Source organism: Haematobia irritans, chromosome 5 (assembly GCF_050003625.1).
Source record: "Haematobia irritans isolate KBUSLIRL chromosome 5, ASM5000362v1, whole genome shotgun sequence".
NCBI lineage: Eukaryota > Metazoa > Arthropoda > Insecta > Diptera > Muscidae > Haematobia > Haematobia irritans.
The window spans coordinates 42,841,912-42,861,642 of NC_134401.1; the positions used below are offsets into that span (position 1 = coordinate 42,841,912).

Here is a 19,731-nt window from a genome sequence, read left to right on the forward strand (position 1 = left end):
GGGTCGTGGTGAAATTCCGAGTCGATCTGAGCATGTCTGTCCGCCCGTCCGTACGTCTGTTGAAATCACGCTTACTTCCGAACGAAACAAGCTATCGTCATGAAACTTGACACAAATAGTTGTTATTGATGTTAGTCGGACGGTATTGCAAATGAGCCATATCGGACCACTTTAACGTATAGCCCCCATATAAACAGATCCCCAGATTTGGCTTGCAGGGCCTCTAAGAGAAGCAAACTTCATCAGATCCGGTTGAAACTTTGTACGTGGTGTAAGTATATGGTCTCTAATAACAATGCAAAAATTGGTTCATATCGATCCATAATTATATAGCCCCCATATAAACCGATCCCCAGATTTGACCGCCGGAACTTCTTCCAAGAGGATCCGGATGATATTCAGATTAATGACCGACTTGTCTCTCAACACAAGTTATCATAAGGCCTTGTGTCACTCTTCGCGAGGACCTCACAAAGGGACCCTTGGGGTCAACGACATGGGCAACTACATCTACAGGCACAGATAACGGCTCCAAGTAGTGACCCAACCCAAATGTCAACCAAGTATAATACAATGGCAGTAGAAAAAGAACTCATAAACGCTTTTAGGAACAGCACGAAAATCCTACGCTCCCCAGGGAGCACACCACGATTTTCTGTAGTGGCGGGAAATACTGAATCTAAAACGGCGATAGCACCGAACTCCAATAGGAAGAAAAGACAAAGATTGCGTCCGCAGAAGCCTAGGTCCGAGGCGGCAATAAATAAGCCGAGAGAGGGACACACCTACGCCAATGTGCTGATTTAATCTCTATAAAATGTAAAAAATATGTATAGAAAATAGGGGAAATTTTCTCAGTACTGAACCCTGGAAGGGGAGGAATTCATTGTAGAATCGTATCGACCAAATACCCTACTTTTCACTATAAATAAGTAAAATTCTGGTAGTTAGTTTAGTTCCCGCTCAGGAGGGAGCAGACCCACTGCTTTGTTTTAATTAAGAGTTTATATTTACGAGGGCTTGAATAGTACGAGCACTGGACTTGTCTGAAACGTTGGTTAGCTTCTGGCGACACATTCCTAATCCTGGTCTGGTCTTAGTATTTCCCTCTCAGGAGGTAGTAGTCCCGAGGCCTTGAATAGTACGAGCATAAGACTTGTCTTGGTAGGTTGGCCAGCTACATGGACGATAGACGATCTTATGTTAGATATCTGATGATCTACAAATCGACGTTATCGTCAACTAGGAATCATTTGAAAACCAGCTCACGATCAACTACAAATCAAAGAATTTTTATAGGGCCCCTATGAAGATCTGGATATGACTGAACATGCCTCGAATGCTGAGATCTGATGATCTAAACGAAGTTGTCATCAACTAAGGATCATTTGGAAACCAACTAGTTCAACGATCAACTACAAACTAAGGAACTACAATCTCCAGATTAAATAGAAATCAACGAATTCTTTATTGGATCCATATGGAAAACTTGGGGATCACGAAACATACCTCAGCTGTAGAGATGTGATGCACTATAAAGCGAAGCTATAGACCATTTGGAAACGAATAAGCTTGGAGATGATTGAACATACCTCATCTGTAGAAAAAACCATATCACAAAGCCCAGCTGAGAATTTGCTTCATTCCCCTTTTTTAACTTAAATATTTGTTTAACTACCTCTTGGTCTTTATTTCACTTAACAAACAAATCTCAAAATTAATTTCCCTGAAATGAATACATGACCATGCTGGATCCTTATGGAGACCCTGGAACATACCCCACATGTAGAAAAAACCATGTTACAATACCCAAATGAGGATTTAGCATCTCCCCATTTTTTGAACTTGAATCTCGTTTAACTTTCTCTTAGACTTAATTACACTTGACAAAAGAAAAAAACCATCTCAATGTCAATTTCCTCGAAATTAATACCCATGATCTTAAGGGAAACAAGAGAAAAAAACAAGCTTCCTGCTACTTAACAAAAGAAAAAACCAATCGCATTACATTTTCCCATTTCTTTTGACCTTCCTTTGAAAAGTCCTTTTGCAAAGGAAAATTTTATTAATACACAATCACAAAAGGGCACATGACCTCGGATGTTGGCAATCAGTCCATCTATCAGCCAACAATTTTACAGCTAAAAGACTGTCAGCTAATATACCCTACTCACAAAACACCACAGGACATAACAATAACTTCATTCACAGGTTTCCCATTATGTCTTTGCTCGAAATTTTGCAATTGCTCCAATACATGATGGCCACGACGAATTTTCCCAAAGGCTATACGACGACCATTCAACACATCCAGAGGTTTGAAACTCAAAGTAAAACTGATGAAGCGAAATTTACTACCACGCAAATAACGGCTGGGAAATGAAAGAATGCCAGCCGCTTGACCATGATTGATGGCCATGGCATCATGTTCGATATTGGGTATGGTCAGGGCATTTTTATTGGCCAAATACAATTCACCCTCGAGCCAAAGGTGTTCAAAAAGGCGAGTAAATTTGAAGTGGTCATGCTGACGCAGCCAACAGGTGCTTACAAACTGGGCCACAATTTCGGGGCATGCCTCGGTAAACAATTGCACTGTTAGACGACCCAACGCCTGGCCATTACTCCATTGTAAATCCATAAATATTTGAGGTCTCAATAATTTCGCCAATAGATTGGGACATTTGACAAATGGCAGGCTTTTATAACGTTGCCATATGTGATAGGGTATGGCATAGGAGAATTTTTGGTCATCTCTTACTTTCGTAGATTTTCTCTTTGTGTGAAATTTTCCATCAATATTTGTTTCGTTTTGGGCCTTTTTGTAATTTACGGTCATATGATGATTTGTTGGCAATTTTATAGGCATTTCCTGTAGCATGTCAATGCTTTTTGCTTGGCGTAAAGGTGATTGTGTAAATGTCCTGGAATTGCCATTCCTATACAGGGCCATCATCATTTCTAGGAATGTTTTTGGTTCATGGTTTTTCTTTTGCAGAGCCAAAGCCTTGGGGACATGACTGTCTATTAAGCTTGTGGCATTTTGTATACGCAAACGATGTTGCCGATACCTTTTCTTACGTTCGATTTCATTCATGATGATTTTGGAGATTTGTAGAACAAACGATTTTTCTATTTTGTTTAAATTCCGATGGTGATGGTGGTGGAGGAAATTTAAAAAGTAAAATTTTAAATTCTGAAGGAAAACAATTTCAATATTTTTTCTCGACTTGTCATTTGTAATGACAACTCATAATCAGATATGGAACCAAAAAGTAATCTACCAAAATTTGAAGAAAATTTTACTACAAAAACAATAAAAAATCTTATTATGAAATAAATATTTTATTATTATTTTTTAAGTTTATTTATTAATTTATGATCACTCCAAATAGCAACCATTTTCTGGGTATTGTAAATTTGTCGAAGTTTTTAACATTTTTAGCTTGCACCAATAAGAGGAAGTTACTACTTCTACGAAAAGGAAGACCTAAACCTAAAATTAAAAATTTTGTCAAAATTTCTTTCAATAATTTCTTTCTTTCTATAGAAGCTTTTGTCAACATTTTATTTCTATAGAAAATTTCTTCAAAAAAAAGTTTTTCTATAGAAAAAAAAAAGTTTTTCTATAAAAAATTTGTCAAATTTTATTTCTATAGAAATTTTTGTTTCTATTAAAAATATTGTCAAAATTTTATTTCTATAGAAAATTTTGTTAAAATTAATTTCTATAGAAAATTTTGTCAACATTTTATTTCTATAGAAAATTTTGTCAAAATTTTATTTCTATAGAAAATTTGATTCAAATTTGATTTCTATAGAAAATTTTGTCAACATTTTATTTCCATAGAAAATTTTGTCCAATTTTTTTGTACAGAAAATTTTGTAATTTTTTTTTTTTTTTCTATTGGAAAAATTTTTGTCTATAGAAAATTTTGTAAAAATTTTATTTTTATAGCAAATTTTGTCAAGATTTTATTTCTATGAAAATTTTGTCAAAATTATATTTCAATGGCAAATTTTGTCAAAATTTTATTTCTATAGAAAATTTTGTTAAAATTTTATTCCTATAGAAAATTTTGTTAAAATTTTATTCCTATACAAAATTTTGTCAAAATTGTATTTCTATAGAAAATTTTGTCCAAATTTGATTTCTTTAGAAAATTTTGTCAAAATTTTATTTCTACAGAAGATTTTGTCAAGATTTTGTTTCTATAGAAATTTTTTTCAAAATGTTATTTCTGTAGAAATTTTTTTTTTAAAGTTTATGTTGTCAAATGTTGTCAAAATTTTATTTCTATAGAAACAAATTTTGTCAAAATTTTATTTCTATAGAAGCAAATTTTGTCAAAATTTTATTTCTATAGAAAAATTTTTGAAAATTTTATTTTTATAGAAGCAAGTTTTGTCAAAATTTTATTTCTGTAGAAGATTGTGTCAAAATTTTATTTCTACAGAAGATTTTGTCAAGATTTTTTTTCTATAGAATTTTTTTTCAAAATTTTATTTCTATAGAAAATTTTTTCAAAAGTTTATTTCTATAGAAAATATTGTCAAAATTTTATTTCCATAGAAAATTTTGTCAAAATTTTATTTCTATAGACGCAAATTTTGTCAAAATTTTATTTCTGTAGAAAAGTTTGTAAAAATTTTATTTCTATAGAAAATGTTGGCCAATTTTATTTTTCTTAGAAAGTTTAGTCCAGTTTTGATTTATTTACAAAATGTGGTTCAAATTTTATTTCTATAGAAAATTTTGTCACAATTGTATTTCTAGAGAAAATTTTGACAAGTTTTGTTTCTAGCGACAATTTTTTCAAATTTTTATTTCTACAGAAAATTTTATCAAAAATTTATTTCTACAGAAAATGTTGTCAAAATTTTATTTCTCCAGAACATTTTGTCAACTTTTTTTGTATATTTTATTCAAAATTTTATTACTGAATAAAATAATTTTCCAAATTTGATTTCTTTAAAAAGTTTGGTCCACATTAGATTTCTATTGAAAAGTTTTTGTCAAAATTGTATTTCTATAGAAAATTTTGACATTTTTTTCCAGCGACAATTTTGTCAAAATTTTAATTCTATTGAAAAGTTTGTTAAAATTTTATCAAAATTTTATTTTATAGAAAATGTTGTTAAAATTTTATTCCTGCAGAAAATTTCGTAACAATTTTATTTTTGTAGAATTTTTTTTTTTTTTTAATTTTATTTCTATCGAAAATTTTGTCAAAACTTTATTTCTACAGAAAATTTTGTCAAAATTTTATTTCTATAGACGAAATTTTTTCGAAATTGTATTTCTATAGCAATTTTTTTTTCAAAATTTTATTTCTATATCAATTCTTTTTTTTCAATTTTATTTCTATAGAAAATTTTGTTTCTATAAAAAATATTGTCAAAATTTTATTTCTATAGAACATTTTGTCAAAACTTTATTTCTATAAGGGAGCCACCGTGGTGCAATGGTTAGCATGCCCGCTTTACATACACAAGGTCGTGGGTTCGATTCCTGCTTCGACCGAACACCAAAAAGTTTTTCAGCGGTGGATTATCCCACCTCAGTAATGCTGGTGACATATCTGAGGGTTTCAAAGCTTCTCTAAGTGGTTTCTCTGCAATGTGGAACACCGTTAGGACTCGGCTATAAAAACGAGGTCCCTTGTCATTGAGCTTACATTGGAATCGGGCAGCACTCAGTGATAAGAGAGAAGTTCACCAATGTGGTATTGCAATGGACTGAATAGTCTAAGTGAGCCTGATAGGATGCCACCAAACCTAACCTAACCATATTTCTATGAAAAATTTTGTCAAAATTTTATTTCCATAGAAAACGTTGTCAAAAATTTATGGCAAAATATTATTTTGTGAACATTTCATTTCTCTAGAAGAAAATCTTGTCAAAATTTTATTTCTATAGAAAATGTTGTTAAAATTTTTCTATAGTAAATTTTTTCAACATTTATTCCTATAGAAAATTTCGTCAAAATTATATTTCTATCGAAAATTTTGCCACAATTTTATTTCTATAGAAAATTTTGTCAAAAATTTATTTCTATAAAAAAATTTTGTCAAAATTTTATTTCTATAGAAAATTTTATTTCTATGGAAATGATGTCAAAATTTTATTTCTATAGAAAATTTTATTTCTATGGAAATGATGTCAAAATTTTATTTCTATAGAAAATTTTCTTAAAATTTACTATCGAAAATTTTGTCCAAATGTTATTTCTTTAGAAAGTATAGTCCAAATTAGATTTGAATAAAAAATTTTCTCAAAGTTGTATTTCTATAAAAATTTTGACAATTTTTGTTCTAGCGACAATTTTGTTTGTTTCTTTTCCATAGAAAAGTTTGTTAATATTTTATCAAAATTTAATTTATACAAAATTTTGTCAAAATTTTATTCCTATAGAAAATTTTGTCCAAATTTTATTTCTATAGAAAATTTTGTCAAAAGTTAATTTTCATAGTAAATTTTTTAAAATTTTATTTCTATAGAAAATGTAAAAATTTTATTATTTCTATAAAAAATATTGTCAAAACTTTATTTCTCCAAAATATAACTACTTAGTTAAAACCAACAAAAAACGCAATAGGATAAAATGGAGATATATTTGTTGATCAAATTATCTGTTTTTTTTTTGCTTGGTATAATTGGGTGGTCCTCTTGAAGCCAAAGGGGTATTGGTTCCATAACATAATCCTATTAATATCACCATGTATTTAATTTGCCTTACTAAAACTAACAACCAACCTATTCCAATATCTGTAGTTAAGCATAAATTGTTATCTTCCCCGAAAAAAAAAAATATTAATTCAAATTTTCCTTTATCGCTTTCTTTTCTTTTTTGTCTCGTTTTGGTATTTCCTTCAATTTTTCCATTAGCATTGCAATGGACTTGAAATCCGGTACATTACTCGTACCACCGGCTGTTAAAAATTCAAGTTGTTCACATCCCCGTTACACTAGCCACAATTTCCTGCAGCACGTTGGCATTGCTGAGACCATTGAAGCAGTTCTCATTTTAATTCTAACTCTGGGTGTAATTGGAGCAAATGCCCTGGTGATATTTGTCATAAACAATAGACGTTATTCGCCTTACATACATCAGCAGGTAGGTAAACAAACGTATTTTTAGTTTTTTTTTTGTGTTGGTGGATATAGTTTCCAAGTTTGTTAGGCGATAGAAATTTTGAATAAGTCAAGAGCACTGAAAAAAAAATAAATATTTTATTTATTTAAATATTAAATATTTTTATTTATTTATTTATTTATTTTAAATAATACCAAATGGTACTAAATGTAGTAGAAGAGGTTCAATATTTATTATTATGTTTTTTTATAATAAACTTCTATGATACACATTTACGTTACATCTCAACATTCCCAAACTACTTTTATTTTTTGTGTGGTTAAAAAAAGTTTTTTCTGTATTAAATTTCATTCCACCTAAAATGCCCTAAATAAGTATAGTTTCTGTTACAAAAAAAATATATACGGCCGTAAGTTTGGCCAGGCCGAATCTTATGTACCTTCCACCATGGATTGCATAGAAACTTCTACGAAAGACTGTCATCCACTGGGCGTGATTTCAACAGACGGACGGACGGACGGACGGACGGACATGCTCAGATCGACTCAGAATTTCAACACGACCCAGAATATATACCTTATGGGGTCTTAGAGCAATATTTCGATGTGTTACAAACGGAATGACAAAGTTAAATACAAAACGGTACTAATTTTAGTACAATTATACATTTATTTAGGAGGGTAATATTGCTCTAAGACCCCATAAAGCATATATATATATATATTCTGGGTCGTGGTGAAATTCTGAGTCGATCTGAGCATGTCCGTCCGTCCGTCCGTCCGTCCGTCCGTCTGTTGAAATCACGCTAACTTCCGAACGAAACAAGCTATCGAGTTGACACTTAGCACAAGTAGTTGTTATTGATGTAGGTCGGATGGTATTGCAAATGGGCCATATCGGTCCACTTTTACGTATAGCCCCCATATAAACGGACCCCCAAATTTGGCTTGCGAGGCCTCTAAGAGAAGCAAATTTCATCCGATCCGGCTGAAATTTGGTACATGGTGTTAGTATATGGTCCCTAACAACCATGCAAAAATTGATCCACATCGATCCATAATTATATATAGCCCCCATATAAACCGATCCCCCGATTTGGCTTGCGAGGCCCCTAAGAGAAGCACATTTTATCCGATCAGGCTGAAAATTGGTACATGGTGTCAGTATATGGTCTCTAACAACCATGCAAAAATTGGTCCACATCGGTCCATTATTATATATAGCCCCCATATAAACCGATCCCCCGATTTGGCTTGCAAGGCCTCTAAGAGAAGCAAATTTCATCCGATCAGGCTGAAATTTGTTACATGGTGTTAGTATATGGTCTCTAACAGCCATGCAAAAATTGGTCCACATCCGTCCATAATTATATATAGCCTATATGGGGGCCGGATATAGCCGATCACCAGATTTGACCTCCGGAGCCTCTTGAAAGACCAAAATTAATCTGATTCTGTTGATATTTGGTACGTGGTGTTAATATATGGCCTCAAGCATCCATGCAAAAATTTGTAGAAATCGGTCCATAATTATATATAGCCCCCATATAAACCGGTCCCCAGATTTGACCTTCAGAGCCCCTTGTAAAAGCAAAATTCTTCCCAGTCAGTTGAAATTTGGTACGTGATGTTAGTATGTTGGTTCCTATCAGTCCATTATTATATATAGCTCCCATATAAACCGATCCCCAGATGTGACCTCCGGTACCTTTAGGAGAAGCAAAATTCATCCGATCTGCTTGAAATTTGGTACGTGGTGGTAGTATATGATATTTAACAACCATGCCAAAAGTGGTCCATATCAGTCCATAATCATATACAGCCCCCATATAAACCGGTCCCGAGATTTGGTTTTGGAGCCTCTTGGAGGAGCATATTTCATCCGAGTGAGTTGAAATTTGGTACATTGTGCTGGTATATGGTCGTTAACAACCATGCCTAACTAGGTCCATATCGGTCTATAGTTATATATGACCCTCAGATAAATCGATCCCCAATCACACAAAAATTGGTCCATATCAAGTTCATAACTCTATATAGCCCCATATAAGCGACCCCCATATTTCAATTCTGGCTCTCTATGTACCGTGCAAAAAGTCCATATCGATTCGTAATTATTTGTAGACTTAACTATACATAACTTGTCTAATATATACCACGTATGGACTAACTCACAATTTAGAAAACGATGTTAAGAAGTTTTAAGATACCACAACCAAAGTAATTCGATTGTCGATGACAGTCTTTCGTAGAAGTTTCTACGCAATCCATGGTGGAGGGTACATAAGATTCGGCCTGGCCGAACTTACGGCCGTATATACTTTTTTTTTTTGAGTAGTTGTATCATGTTAGAAAGGCCATCTACACATTTGTTTCGATTTCTGTATGTCCTTTTTATCAGTGGTGCAAAGGAATAATTTTTGTATTAGTTTTATAAAATCAACTTAGTCCACCATAGCAATTTAAAATTTTTAAATTTTTCGTACCCTTCAATACCAATTTCTCGTACTTGTTATTTTTTTCGTGTCTCTTAAAACATTTTATTCGTATTTTTTGTATGAAAAATTAGGTTTCGTACTACTATTGAAAAATTAATTCGTTTCACCAATGCGAATATTCTTTCGTTTAAATTTATTGTACTGTTTTAGTGCCCTCTAGTGTACATTTTATTTATTTTTATACCTCTTGGGTCATTTTTGTATATTATTAGTGTAATCGAATGGGTTTTGTATTATTTTTGGAAAATTAATCCTTTCCAATATTTTATATTTTATTTGAATACTATTAATATTAAAATGTTCGTACTTTTCAGTACGTTTTTCTTGTATTTTTGTATACATATAATTATTAAAATAAAAATATTTCTCTATGTATTGTGCTCTGTCGGGTGCTCTTTTAGGAAATTTTAATTGAATCACTTTAACAAAATCCTTCGTCTTTTTGGCATTTTGCTTTGTATGCATTATGAATTCCTTCTAGTTATGTCCAATTTACTGACAGCTTTTTTTTATTTTTTTTTTTCATATTGCCCCATTTTTCCACCAACATTATCTTTGCATATTTTTTCCATTTTATACCAATTTATTTTCAATTTTTTCTTCATCACATCCTTGATTTTTTTTGTGTGGACGCAAACACATTCTCGGATGGGTGCTATTTTGCTGATGCCGGATGCTGAATTTAAAGCCACGTTATTTGCTTACATCGTTGGCCTTAAATGACCTCACCATTGGTTTGCTTATCACACCATTTGGTTTATTGCCAGCATTGTTTCACTGTTGGCCTTATGGTGAAATTTTCTGCCAAATTCAGGTAAGTTGAACTCGAAAGAGTATCAAGTTTATATATGGAAAAAAAGAGAAAATATTTTATGGTAGTAAAGTAAGAAGAAATAAAACAAAAAATAGTTGAAGAAAATATTTTTAATTTACTTTAAGTTAATGGCTGATATGTTAGTGTTATGAAAACGAGGGCTCATATTTTTAGTATTTTTTTATAATTTCGAGGGGGTATAAATTTAATTTTAATGCCTTAAATTATGAAAAAGGGGGTTTTGGACCGAGCCAAAATTCTGAGGTGATTTATCAGTGTCGGTCCGTATTTATTTATTTATATGGAGAAAAAAGAAAATATTTTATGGTATTAAAGTAAGAAACAAAAAAATGAAAAAAACATCTGGAGAATTTAAACCATTTAATTTATCTTAAGTTAATGGACAATAATGTTATGAAATCAAGTGCCAATATTTTAATATATATTTTTTTTTTAATTTCCAGAGGTTTTACAAATTAATTGTAAGGCTCTAACATATGAAACAATTACCCAAAAAAAGGTTTTTTTAGATCGGGCTAAAATATTAACATCTGTTCATTGCACTTAAGCACAAAGCGCTACTTCATAAATGCTGAAGTTCGTTTTCATAAATTTTCTCTCGAAATAAAATTTAGACAAAATTTTCTATAGAAATAAAATTTAGACAAAATTTTCTATGGAAATAAAATTTTGACAAAATTGTCTAAATAAATAAAATTTTGACAAAATTTTCTAAAGAAATAAAATTTTAACAAAATGTTCTAAAGAAATAAAATTTTGACAAAATTTTCTAAAGAAATAAAATGTTGACGCAATTGAATATAGAAATAAAATTTTGACAAAATTTTCTAAAGAAATAAAATTTTGACAAAATTTTCTAAAGAAATAAAATTTTGACAAAATTTTCTATAAAAATAAAATTTTGGCAAAATTTTCCATGGAAATAAAATTTTGACAAAATTTTCTAAAGAAATAATTTTTGACAAAATTTTCTATAGAAATAAAATGTTGATAAAATTGTCTAAACAAGTAAAATTTTGAAAAAATTTTCTACGGAAATAAAGTTTTGACAAAATTTTCTAAAGAAATAATTTTTGATTAAATTTTCTATAGAAATAACATGTTGACAAAATTGTCTATAGACATAAAATCTTCAAAAAAATTTCTACGCATTTAAAGTTTTGACAAAATTTTCTATAGAAATAAAATTTTGACACAATTTTCTATAGAAATACACTTTTGAAAAAATTTTCTCTAGAAGAACGATTTTGATAAAATTTTCTAGAGAAATAAATTTCTATAAAATAAAACTTCTAAAAAATTTTATACAAACAAAAAATTTTGATAGTTTTTTTCTATATAAATAAAATTTTGACAAAATTTTCTATAGACATAAAATTTTGACAAAATTTTGACACTATTTTCTACAGTAATAAAATTTTGACAAAACTTTCAATGGAAATAAGATTTTGCCAAAATTTTTATGGAAATAAAATGTTGACAAAATTTTCTATAGAATTAAATTTTGACCAAATTTTCTACAGATATAAAAATGTTCTATAGAAGAACGATTTTGATAAAATTTTCTAGAGAAATAAATTTCTATAAAATAAAACTTCTAAAACATTTTCTATAAGCATACAATTTTGACAGTTTTTTTTCTATAGAAATAAAATTTTGACAAAATTTTCTTTAGACATAAAATTTTGACAAAATTTTGACACTATTTTCTACAGTAATAAAATTTAGACAAAACTTTCAATGAAAATAAGATTTTGACAAAAAATTTTATGGAAATAAAATGTTGACAAAATTTTCTATAGAATTACATTTTGATAAAATTTTCTATAGAAAAAAAAATTTTAAAAAATTTTCTATAAAAAAAAAATTTTAAAAATTTTCTATAGAAATAAAATTTTGACAAAATTTTCTATAGAAATAAAATTTTGACAAAATTTTTTATAGAAATAAAATCTTGAAAATATTTTCTATAGGCATAAAATTTTGACAAAATTTTCTATAGAAATAAAATATTAACAAAATTTTCTATAGAAATAAAATATTGACAAAATTTTCTATAGAAATAAAATTTTAACAAAATTTTCTATAAAAATAAAATTTTGACAAAATTTTCTATCGACATAAAATTTTGACCATTTTGCAGTCTATAAAGCTTTGCCCAAATAAATTTGACAAACATTCTTTTCCTCTGTTGGTTAAGCAACTCTTGTAGTTTAGTCAACGCAATGGTTTTTAAGCTGAGATTAAAACAACAAATACATTTTTGGCCAAATTGACTATCGAAATAAAATTTTGACAAAATTTTTTATAGAAATAAAATTTTTACAAAATTTTCTATAGAATTAAAAATTTCAAAATTTTGACAAATTTTCTAATAGAAATAACATTTTGACAAAATTTTATATAAAAATAAAATGTTGACAAAATTTTCTATAGAAATAAAATTTCGACAAAATTGTCTATAGATATAAAATTTTGACAAAGTTTTCTATAGAAATAAAAATTTGATAAAATTCTCTATAAAAATAAAATTTTGACAAAATTATCTATAAAAACAAGTAAGACTGTCTAAAGTCGGGCGGGGCCGACTATATTATACCCTGCACCACTTTGTAGATCTAAATTTTCGATACCATATCACATCCGTTAAATGTGTTGGGGGCTATATATAAAGGTTTGTCCCAAATACATACATTTAAATATCACTCGATCTGGACAGAATTTGATAGACTTCTACAAAATCTATAGACTCAAAATTTAAGTCGGCTAATGCACTAGGGTGGAACACAATGTTAGTAAAAAAATATGGGAAACGTTTAAATCTGAAGCAATTTTAAGGAAACTTCGAAAAAGTTTATTCATGATTTATCGCTCGATATATATGTATTAGAAGTTTAGTCAATTTTACAACTTTTCGACTAAGCAGTGGCGATTTTACAAGGAAAATGTTGGAATTTTGACCATTTTTGTCGAAATCAGAAAAACATATATATGGGAGCTATATCTAAATCTGAACCGATTTCAACCAAATTTGGCACGCATAGCTATAATGCTAATTCTACTCCCTGTGCAAAATTTCAACTAAATCCGAGCAAAAAATTGGCCTCTGTGGTCATATGAGTGTAAATCGGGCGAAACCTATATATGGGAGCTATATCTAAATCTGAACCGATTTCAACCAAATTTGGCACGCATAGCTACAATGATAATTCTACTCCCTGTGCAAAATTTCAAGCAAATTGGGGTAAAACTCTGGCTTCTGGGACCGTATTAGTCCATATCGGGCGAAAAATATATATGGGAGCTATATCTAAATCTGAACCGATTTCAATAAAATTGGGCACACTTGACTATAGTACTAATTGTTCTTCTTGTGCAAAATTTTAAGCAAATTAGGGTAAAACTCTGGCTTTTGGGACCATATAAGTCCATATCGGGCGAAATATATATATGGGAGCTATATCTAAATCTGAACCGATTTCTTCCAAAATCAATAGGAATCTATTCTGAGCCAAAACACATACTTGTGCCAAATTTGAAGTCGATTGGACTAAAACTTCGACCTAGACTTTGATTACAAAAATGTGTTCACGGACAGACGGACATCGCTATATCGACTCAGGAGCCCACCCTGAGCATTTTTGCCAAAGACACCATGTGTCTATCTCGTCTCCTTCTGGGTGTTGCAAACATATGCACTAACTTATAATACCCTGTTCCACAGTGTGGAGCAGGGTATAATAACATTTGGACAAAATTTTCTATAGAAATACAATTTTTGCAAACTTTTCTATAGAATAAAATTTTGACAAAAATTTCTATACAAATACAATTTTTACAAAATTTTCTATAGAAATACAATTTTGACTAAATTTGTATAGAAATAAAATTTTGAAAAAAAAAAATCTATGGAAAAAAATTTTAATTTTATAGAAATTTTATTTTTGTAGAAATAAAATTTTAACAAAATTTTCTATAGAAATAAAATATCGACAAATTTTGGTGGATTATTTTTGGTTCGAGTGGCAACCTTGGTTGTCAACCAAGGAGAACAAAAAAGTTTTTCTGGCTAAAATTATCATGAAAACTAATTGGCAAATTTTCAAAAATATTTTTTTAAGCCTAATAAGTTCTCAGCTCACCTTTGTTTTTCGCTTATAATCAGGTGGTACGGTATTCTCCGTATGACTTCAATGCTCTCTAATTTTTTTTTCCATAGCGAACATATTCCAATTTAATTGTGAATCTTTTTGATATCACAATTTTAATACATAAACATACACTCGCCATCATAAAAGACTATGTACAAAAAAAAGGCTTAAAACAAGGACAACTGGTAGTCATCATAATTTTGTTCTGTTACAATCCACCAACAGTGTCGAGTTAACATAGCCCAATGATTCTTAACTGTGTTTTCTTTTTTCGTTTTTCGTCACTATGGAATTGGGTCAATTCTGGCATTTGTTGAAACCAAATCCAAAAAAAAAACCTCTCATTTATAGCGAAAGATAGGGAGAGTGAGAGAGAGCTTAAGAGGAAATAAACAAACACAAAAAATACCGGCAACGGAAACAGCCGGATATGTTGTTCAAGCCAATGATAATGATGTCAATGTTGATGTGAAAGTTGTAACATTTAATATTTTTAAGTGTTATGCGGAAACATGAAAAAAACAGAGGCAATTTTGTCCTTTCCCATGCAATACATGTCCACATAATAATGATCACTGTTTGTTGCGTTGTTGTTGGACAATTTTTCAAATGGATTAAAAGCGACCAACAAGAGTGACCCAAATATAGGCTATGCGAAACGGAAAGTTTTTTTTTTAAGGCTAATGAAATTTAATTTTATGACATTAAATTTTAATGGAAATTACATTTGGTAAAATAAATTGTGGGCATATTTTCGTTTGGGGGTGTTACTTGATTTAAATGTGATTTAATTCAATTGAGTTTAGAGAGAGCCTAAAGTTTAGAGAGAGTCAAAAAATACATACACAGAAAAAAGTGAATTGTTTTTATCAGAAGAATGAACTATTTACAGAAAAATTTAACTAATTTGCACTCCACATATAGAAATTTTGACAAATTGTTATTAAAACAAAGAAAATTTAATGCTCTGGATGAAATCAATGGCGCCAAAACATGTCCATTTTAACCTTACAATAGTTCATCCTTACTATTTTTGGGAATCCTAAGAAAATTTTCTTCTGCTTCAGTTCATATTGAACTTACCTGTAATCACATTTAGTTCATAAAATATACAAAAACAAGAATTTACAGCAGTAATTTCGGCCGGGCCGAATCTTAAATACCCACCACCATGAACCAAATATTAGGGTTTCCTTTGAAATTTCAGGAGGGCTTGAGAACACTTCCCGAAGATGAAAGATTTCACCTATGAGGACTATATCAGATTCTGGATTTATAAGAACCATTTTTGTTTGAGTTTTAGAGGAATCATTAACATCTCTTGTAAGTGTGCAAGAAAATTATAAAATAACGTCTTGATTTGAAATCTTAAGTCAGTAGATTTTCACCCGAGAAGTAAAATATGGAAATTTTCAAGCAATTTTCATGATCAGTGCGCCTTCTATACCCTCAAGAAGTGAAGTCGGTCTATATGGAGGCATTACCAAATGGACCGATAAAAACTTAATCCGATACACGTTTTTGTGAGCCTAAAATACCAGAATATTTACAATTTCAGTCAAATCGGATAAAAACTACGGTTTCTAGAAACCCAAGGAATTAAATCGGGAGATCGTTCTTATGGGGGCTATACTAAAATATGGACCGATACTCACCGTTTTCGGTACACCTCTTTATGGCCCGAAAATACCTCTAGATTTCCAATTTCAGGCAAATTGGATAACAACTTCGGATTCTAGAAGCCCAGGAAGTAAAATCGGGATGTCGGTCTATATGAGGCTATACCCAAACATGGACCGATACTCACCATTTGTGGCACACCTCTTTATGGTACTAAAATACCTATAAATTTCCAAATTCAGGCAAATTATATATAAACTACGGATTCTATAAACCCAAGATGTAAAATCGGGAGATCGGTCTATATAGGGGCTATACCAAAACATGGAACGATACGAACCATTTTCGGCAAACCTTCTGATGGTCCTCAAGTACCTCTAGATTTTAAATTTCAGGCAAATTGGATAAAAACTACGGTTTCTATAAGCCCAAGACCCCAAATCGGGAGGTCGGTTTATATGGGGACCATACCAAAACATGGACCGATGCTCACCATTTTTGGCACACCTCTTTACGGTTCTAAAGTACCTCTCGATATCCAATTTCAGGTAAATTGGTTAAAAACTGCGGTTTCTAGAAGCCCAAGAAGTAAAATCGGGAGATCGGTCTATATGGGGGCTATACCAAAATATGGACCGATACTCACAATTTTTGGCACACATATTTGTGGTCCTACAATACCTCTAGATTCCCAATTTCAGGTAAATTGCATAAAAACTGCGGTTTCTATAAGCCCAAGAAGTAAAATCGGGAGATCGGTCTATATGGGGGCTATACGAAAACATGGACCGATACTCACCATTTTTGGCACACCTCTTTATGGTCATAAAATACCTCTAGATTTCAAATTTCAGGCAAATTGGATAAAAACTACGATTTCTATAAGCCCAAGACCCCAAATCGGGAGGTCGGTTTATATGGGGACTATATCAAAACCTGGACCGATATAGCCCATCTCCGAACTTGACCTGCCTGCAGACAAAAGACGAGTTTGTGCAAAATTTCAGCACGATTGCTTCATTATTGAAGACTGTAGCGTGATTACAACAGACAGACAGACAGACAGACAGACAGACAGACAGACAGACAGACGGACAGACGGACATCGTTATATCGTCTTAGAATTTCTCCCTGATCAAGAATATATATACTTTATATAGTCGGAAATCGATATTTCGATGTGTTACAAACGGAATGACAAACTTATTATACCCCCGTCACCATTCTATGGTGGTGGGTATAAAAATATACATACAAAAAGGAAATGTCCTTGGGCTATGAAAATTTCTATACAAAATTTTGTCAACTTTTTATTTCTATAGAAAATTTTGTCAAAATTTTATTTCTATAAAAAATTTTGTCAATTTTTTTTCTATAGCAAATTTTATCAAAAATGTACTTCTATATCAAAATTTTATTCCTATAGAAAATTTTGTCAAATTTTTTATTTTCTATAGCAAATTTTGTCAAAAATTTACTTCTATAGAAAATTTTGTCAAAATTTTATTTCTATAGAAAATTTTGTCAAAAATTTTTTTCTATAACAAATTTTGTCAAAAATTTACTTCTATAGAAAATTTTGTCAAAATTTTATTTCTATAGAAAATTTTTTCAAAATTTTATTTCTATAGAAAATTTTGTCAAAATTTTATTTCTATACAAAATTTTGTCAAAAATTTACTTCTATAGCAAATTTTGTCAATATTTTATTTCTATAGAAAATTTTGTCAATTTTTTTTTCTATAGAAAATTTTGTAAAAATTTTTTTTCTATAGCAAATTTTGTCAAAAATTTACTTCTATAGAAAATTTTGTCAAAATTTTATTTCTATAGGAAATTTTGTCAAAATTTTATTTCTATAAAAAATGTTGTCAAAAATTTTTTTCTATAGCAAATTTTGTCAAAAATTTACTTCTATAGAAAATTTTGTCAAAATTTTATTTCTATAGAAAATTTTGTCAAAATTTTATTTCTATGGAAAATTTTGTCAAAATTTGTTATTTTTTATACATTTTGTCAAAAATGTACTTCTATAGAAAATTTTTTCAATTTTTTTTTTTATAGAAAATTTTGTCAATTTTTTTTTCTATAGAAAATTTTGTAAAATTTTTTTTTTCTATAGCAAATTTTGTCAAAAATTTACTTCTATAGAAAATTTTGTCAAAATTTTATTTCTATAGAAAATTTTGTCAAAATTTTATTTCTATAGAAAATTTTGTCAAAAAAATTTTTTCTATAGCAAATTTTGTCAAAAGTTTACTTCTATAGAAAATTTTTTCAAAATTTTATTTCTATAGGAAATTTTGTCAAAAATTTTATTTCTATAGAAAATTTTGTCAAAAATGTACTTCTATAGAAAATTTTGTCAAAATTTTATTTCTATAGAAAATTTTGTCAAAATTTTATTTCTAAGAAAATTTAGCAAAATTTTATTTCTGTAGATAATTTTTATAGAAAATTTTGTCAATTTTTTTAACACACAATTTTGTAAAAATTTTGTAAACATGTTATTTTTATACAAATTTTTGTCAACATTTTATTTCTATAGAAAATTTTGTCAAAATTTTATTTCTATAGAAAATTTTGTCAAAAATTTTATTTCTATAGTCTATTTTGTCAAAAATTTACTTCTATAGAAAATTTTGTCAAAAACTTACTTCCATACAAAATTTTGTCAAAATTTTTTTTCTATAGCAAATTTTGTCAAAAATTTACTTCTATAGAAAATTTTGTCAAAGTTCTATTTCTATAGAAAATTTTGTCAAAATTTTATTTCTATAGAAAATTTTGTCAAAATTTTATTTCTGCAGAAAAATTTTTCAAATTTTATTTCTATAGAACAATTTTCTAAAATTTTCTTGCCATAGAAAATTTTGTAAAATTTTATTTCTATTAAAAATTTTGTCAAAATTTTATTTCTATAGCAAATTTTGTCAAAAGTTTACTTCTATAGAAAATTTTTTCAAAATTTTATTTCTATAGGAAATTTTGTCAAAAATTTTATTTCTATAGAAAATTTTGTCAAAAATGTACTTCTATAGAAAATTTTGTCAAAATTTTATTTCTATAGAAAATTTTGTCAAAATTTTATTTCTAAAAAATTTAGCAAAATTTTATTTCTGTAGATAATTTTTATAGAAAATTTTGTCAATTTTTTTAACACACAATTTTGTAAAAATTTTGTAAACATGTTATTTTTATACAAATTTTTGTCAACATTTTATTTCTATAGAAAATTTTGTCAAAATTTTATTTCTATAGAAAATTTTGTCAAAATTTTATTTCTATAGAAAATTTTGTCAAAATTTTATTTCTATGGAAAATTTTGTCAAAATTTTTACCTATAGCAAATTTTGTCAAAAATTTACTTCCATAGAAAATTTTGTCAAAATTTTATTTCTATAGAAAATTTTGTCAAAATTTTATTTCTATAGAAAATTTTGTCAAAATTTTATTTCTATAGAAAATTTTGTCAAAATTTTATTTCTGCTGAAAATTTTTTCAAATTTTATTTCTATAGAACAATTTTCT

The 19,731-nt window shown here is 29.2% G+C and overlaps 2 protein-coding genes across 2 annotated transcripts in view; one reads left to right on the forward strand and one right to left on the reverse strand.

Moving 5' to 3' along the window:
- Nucleotides 1-2,004: 2,004 nt before the first annotated feature.
- Nucleotides 2,005-3,238, reverse strand: LOC142238605 (peptidyl-prolyl cis-trans isomerase A). Its single transcript, XM_075310298.1, has one exon. It carries the CDS (start codon nucleotides 3,095-3,097, stop codon nucleotides 2,171-2,173), a length of 927 nt encoding a protein of 308 aa, XP_075166413.1. The 5' UTR covers nucleotides 3,098-3,238; the 3' UTR covers nucleotides 2,005-2,170.
- A 3,658-nt stretch (nucleotides 3,239-6,896) lies between these two features.
- The window catches only part of LOC142239651 (uncharacterized), a 42,849-nt gene continuing 30,014 nt past the window's right edge, over nucleotides 6,897-19,731 (forward strand). Inside the window, exons 1-2 of the mRNA XM_075311441.1 lie at nucleotides 6,897-7,118; nucleotides 10,283-10,408. Of these exons, the coding sequence (XP_075167556.1) occupies nucleotides 6,897-7,118; nucleotides 10,283-10,408 (348 nt within the window). The remainder of the gene's footprint in view (nucleotides 7,119-10,282; nucleotides 10,409-19,731) is intronic.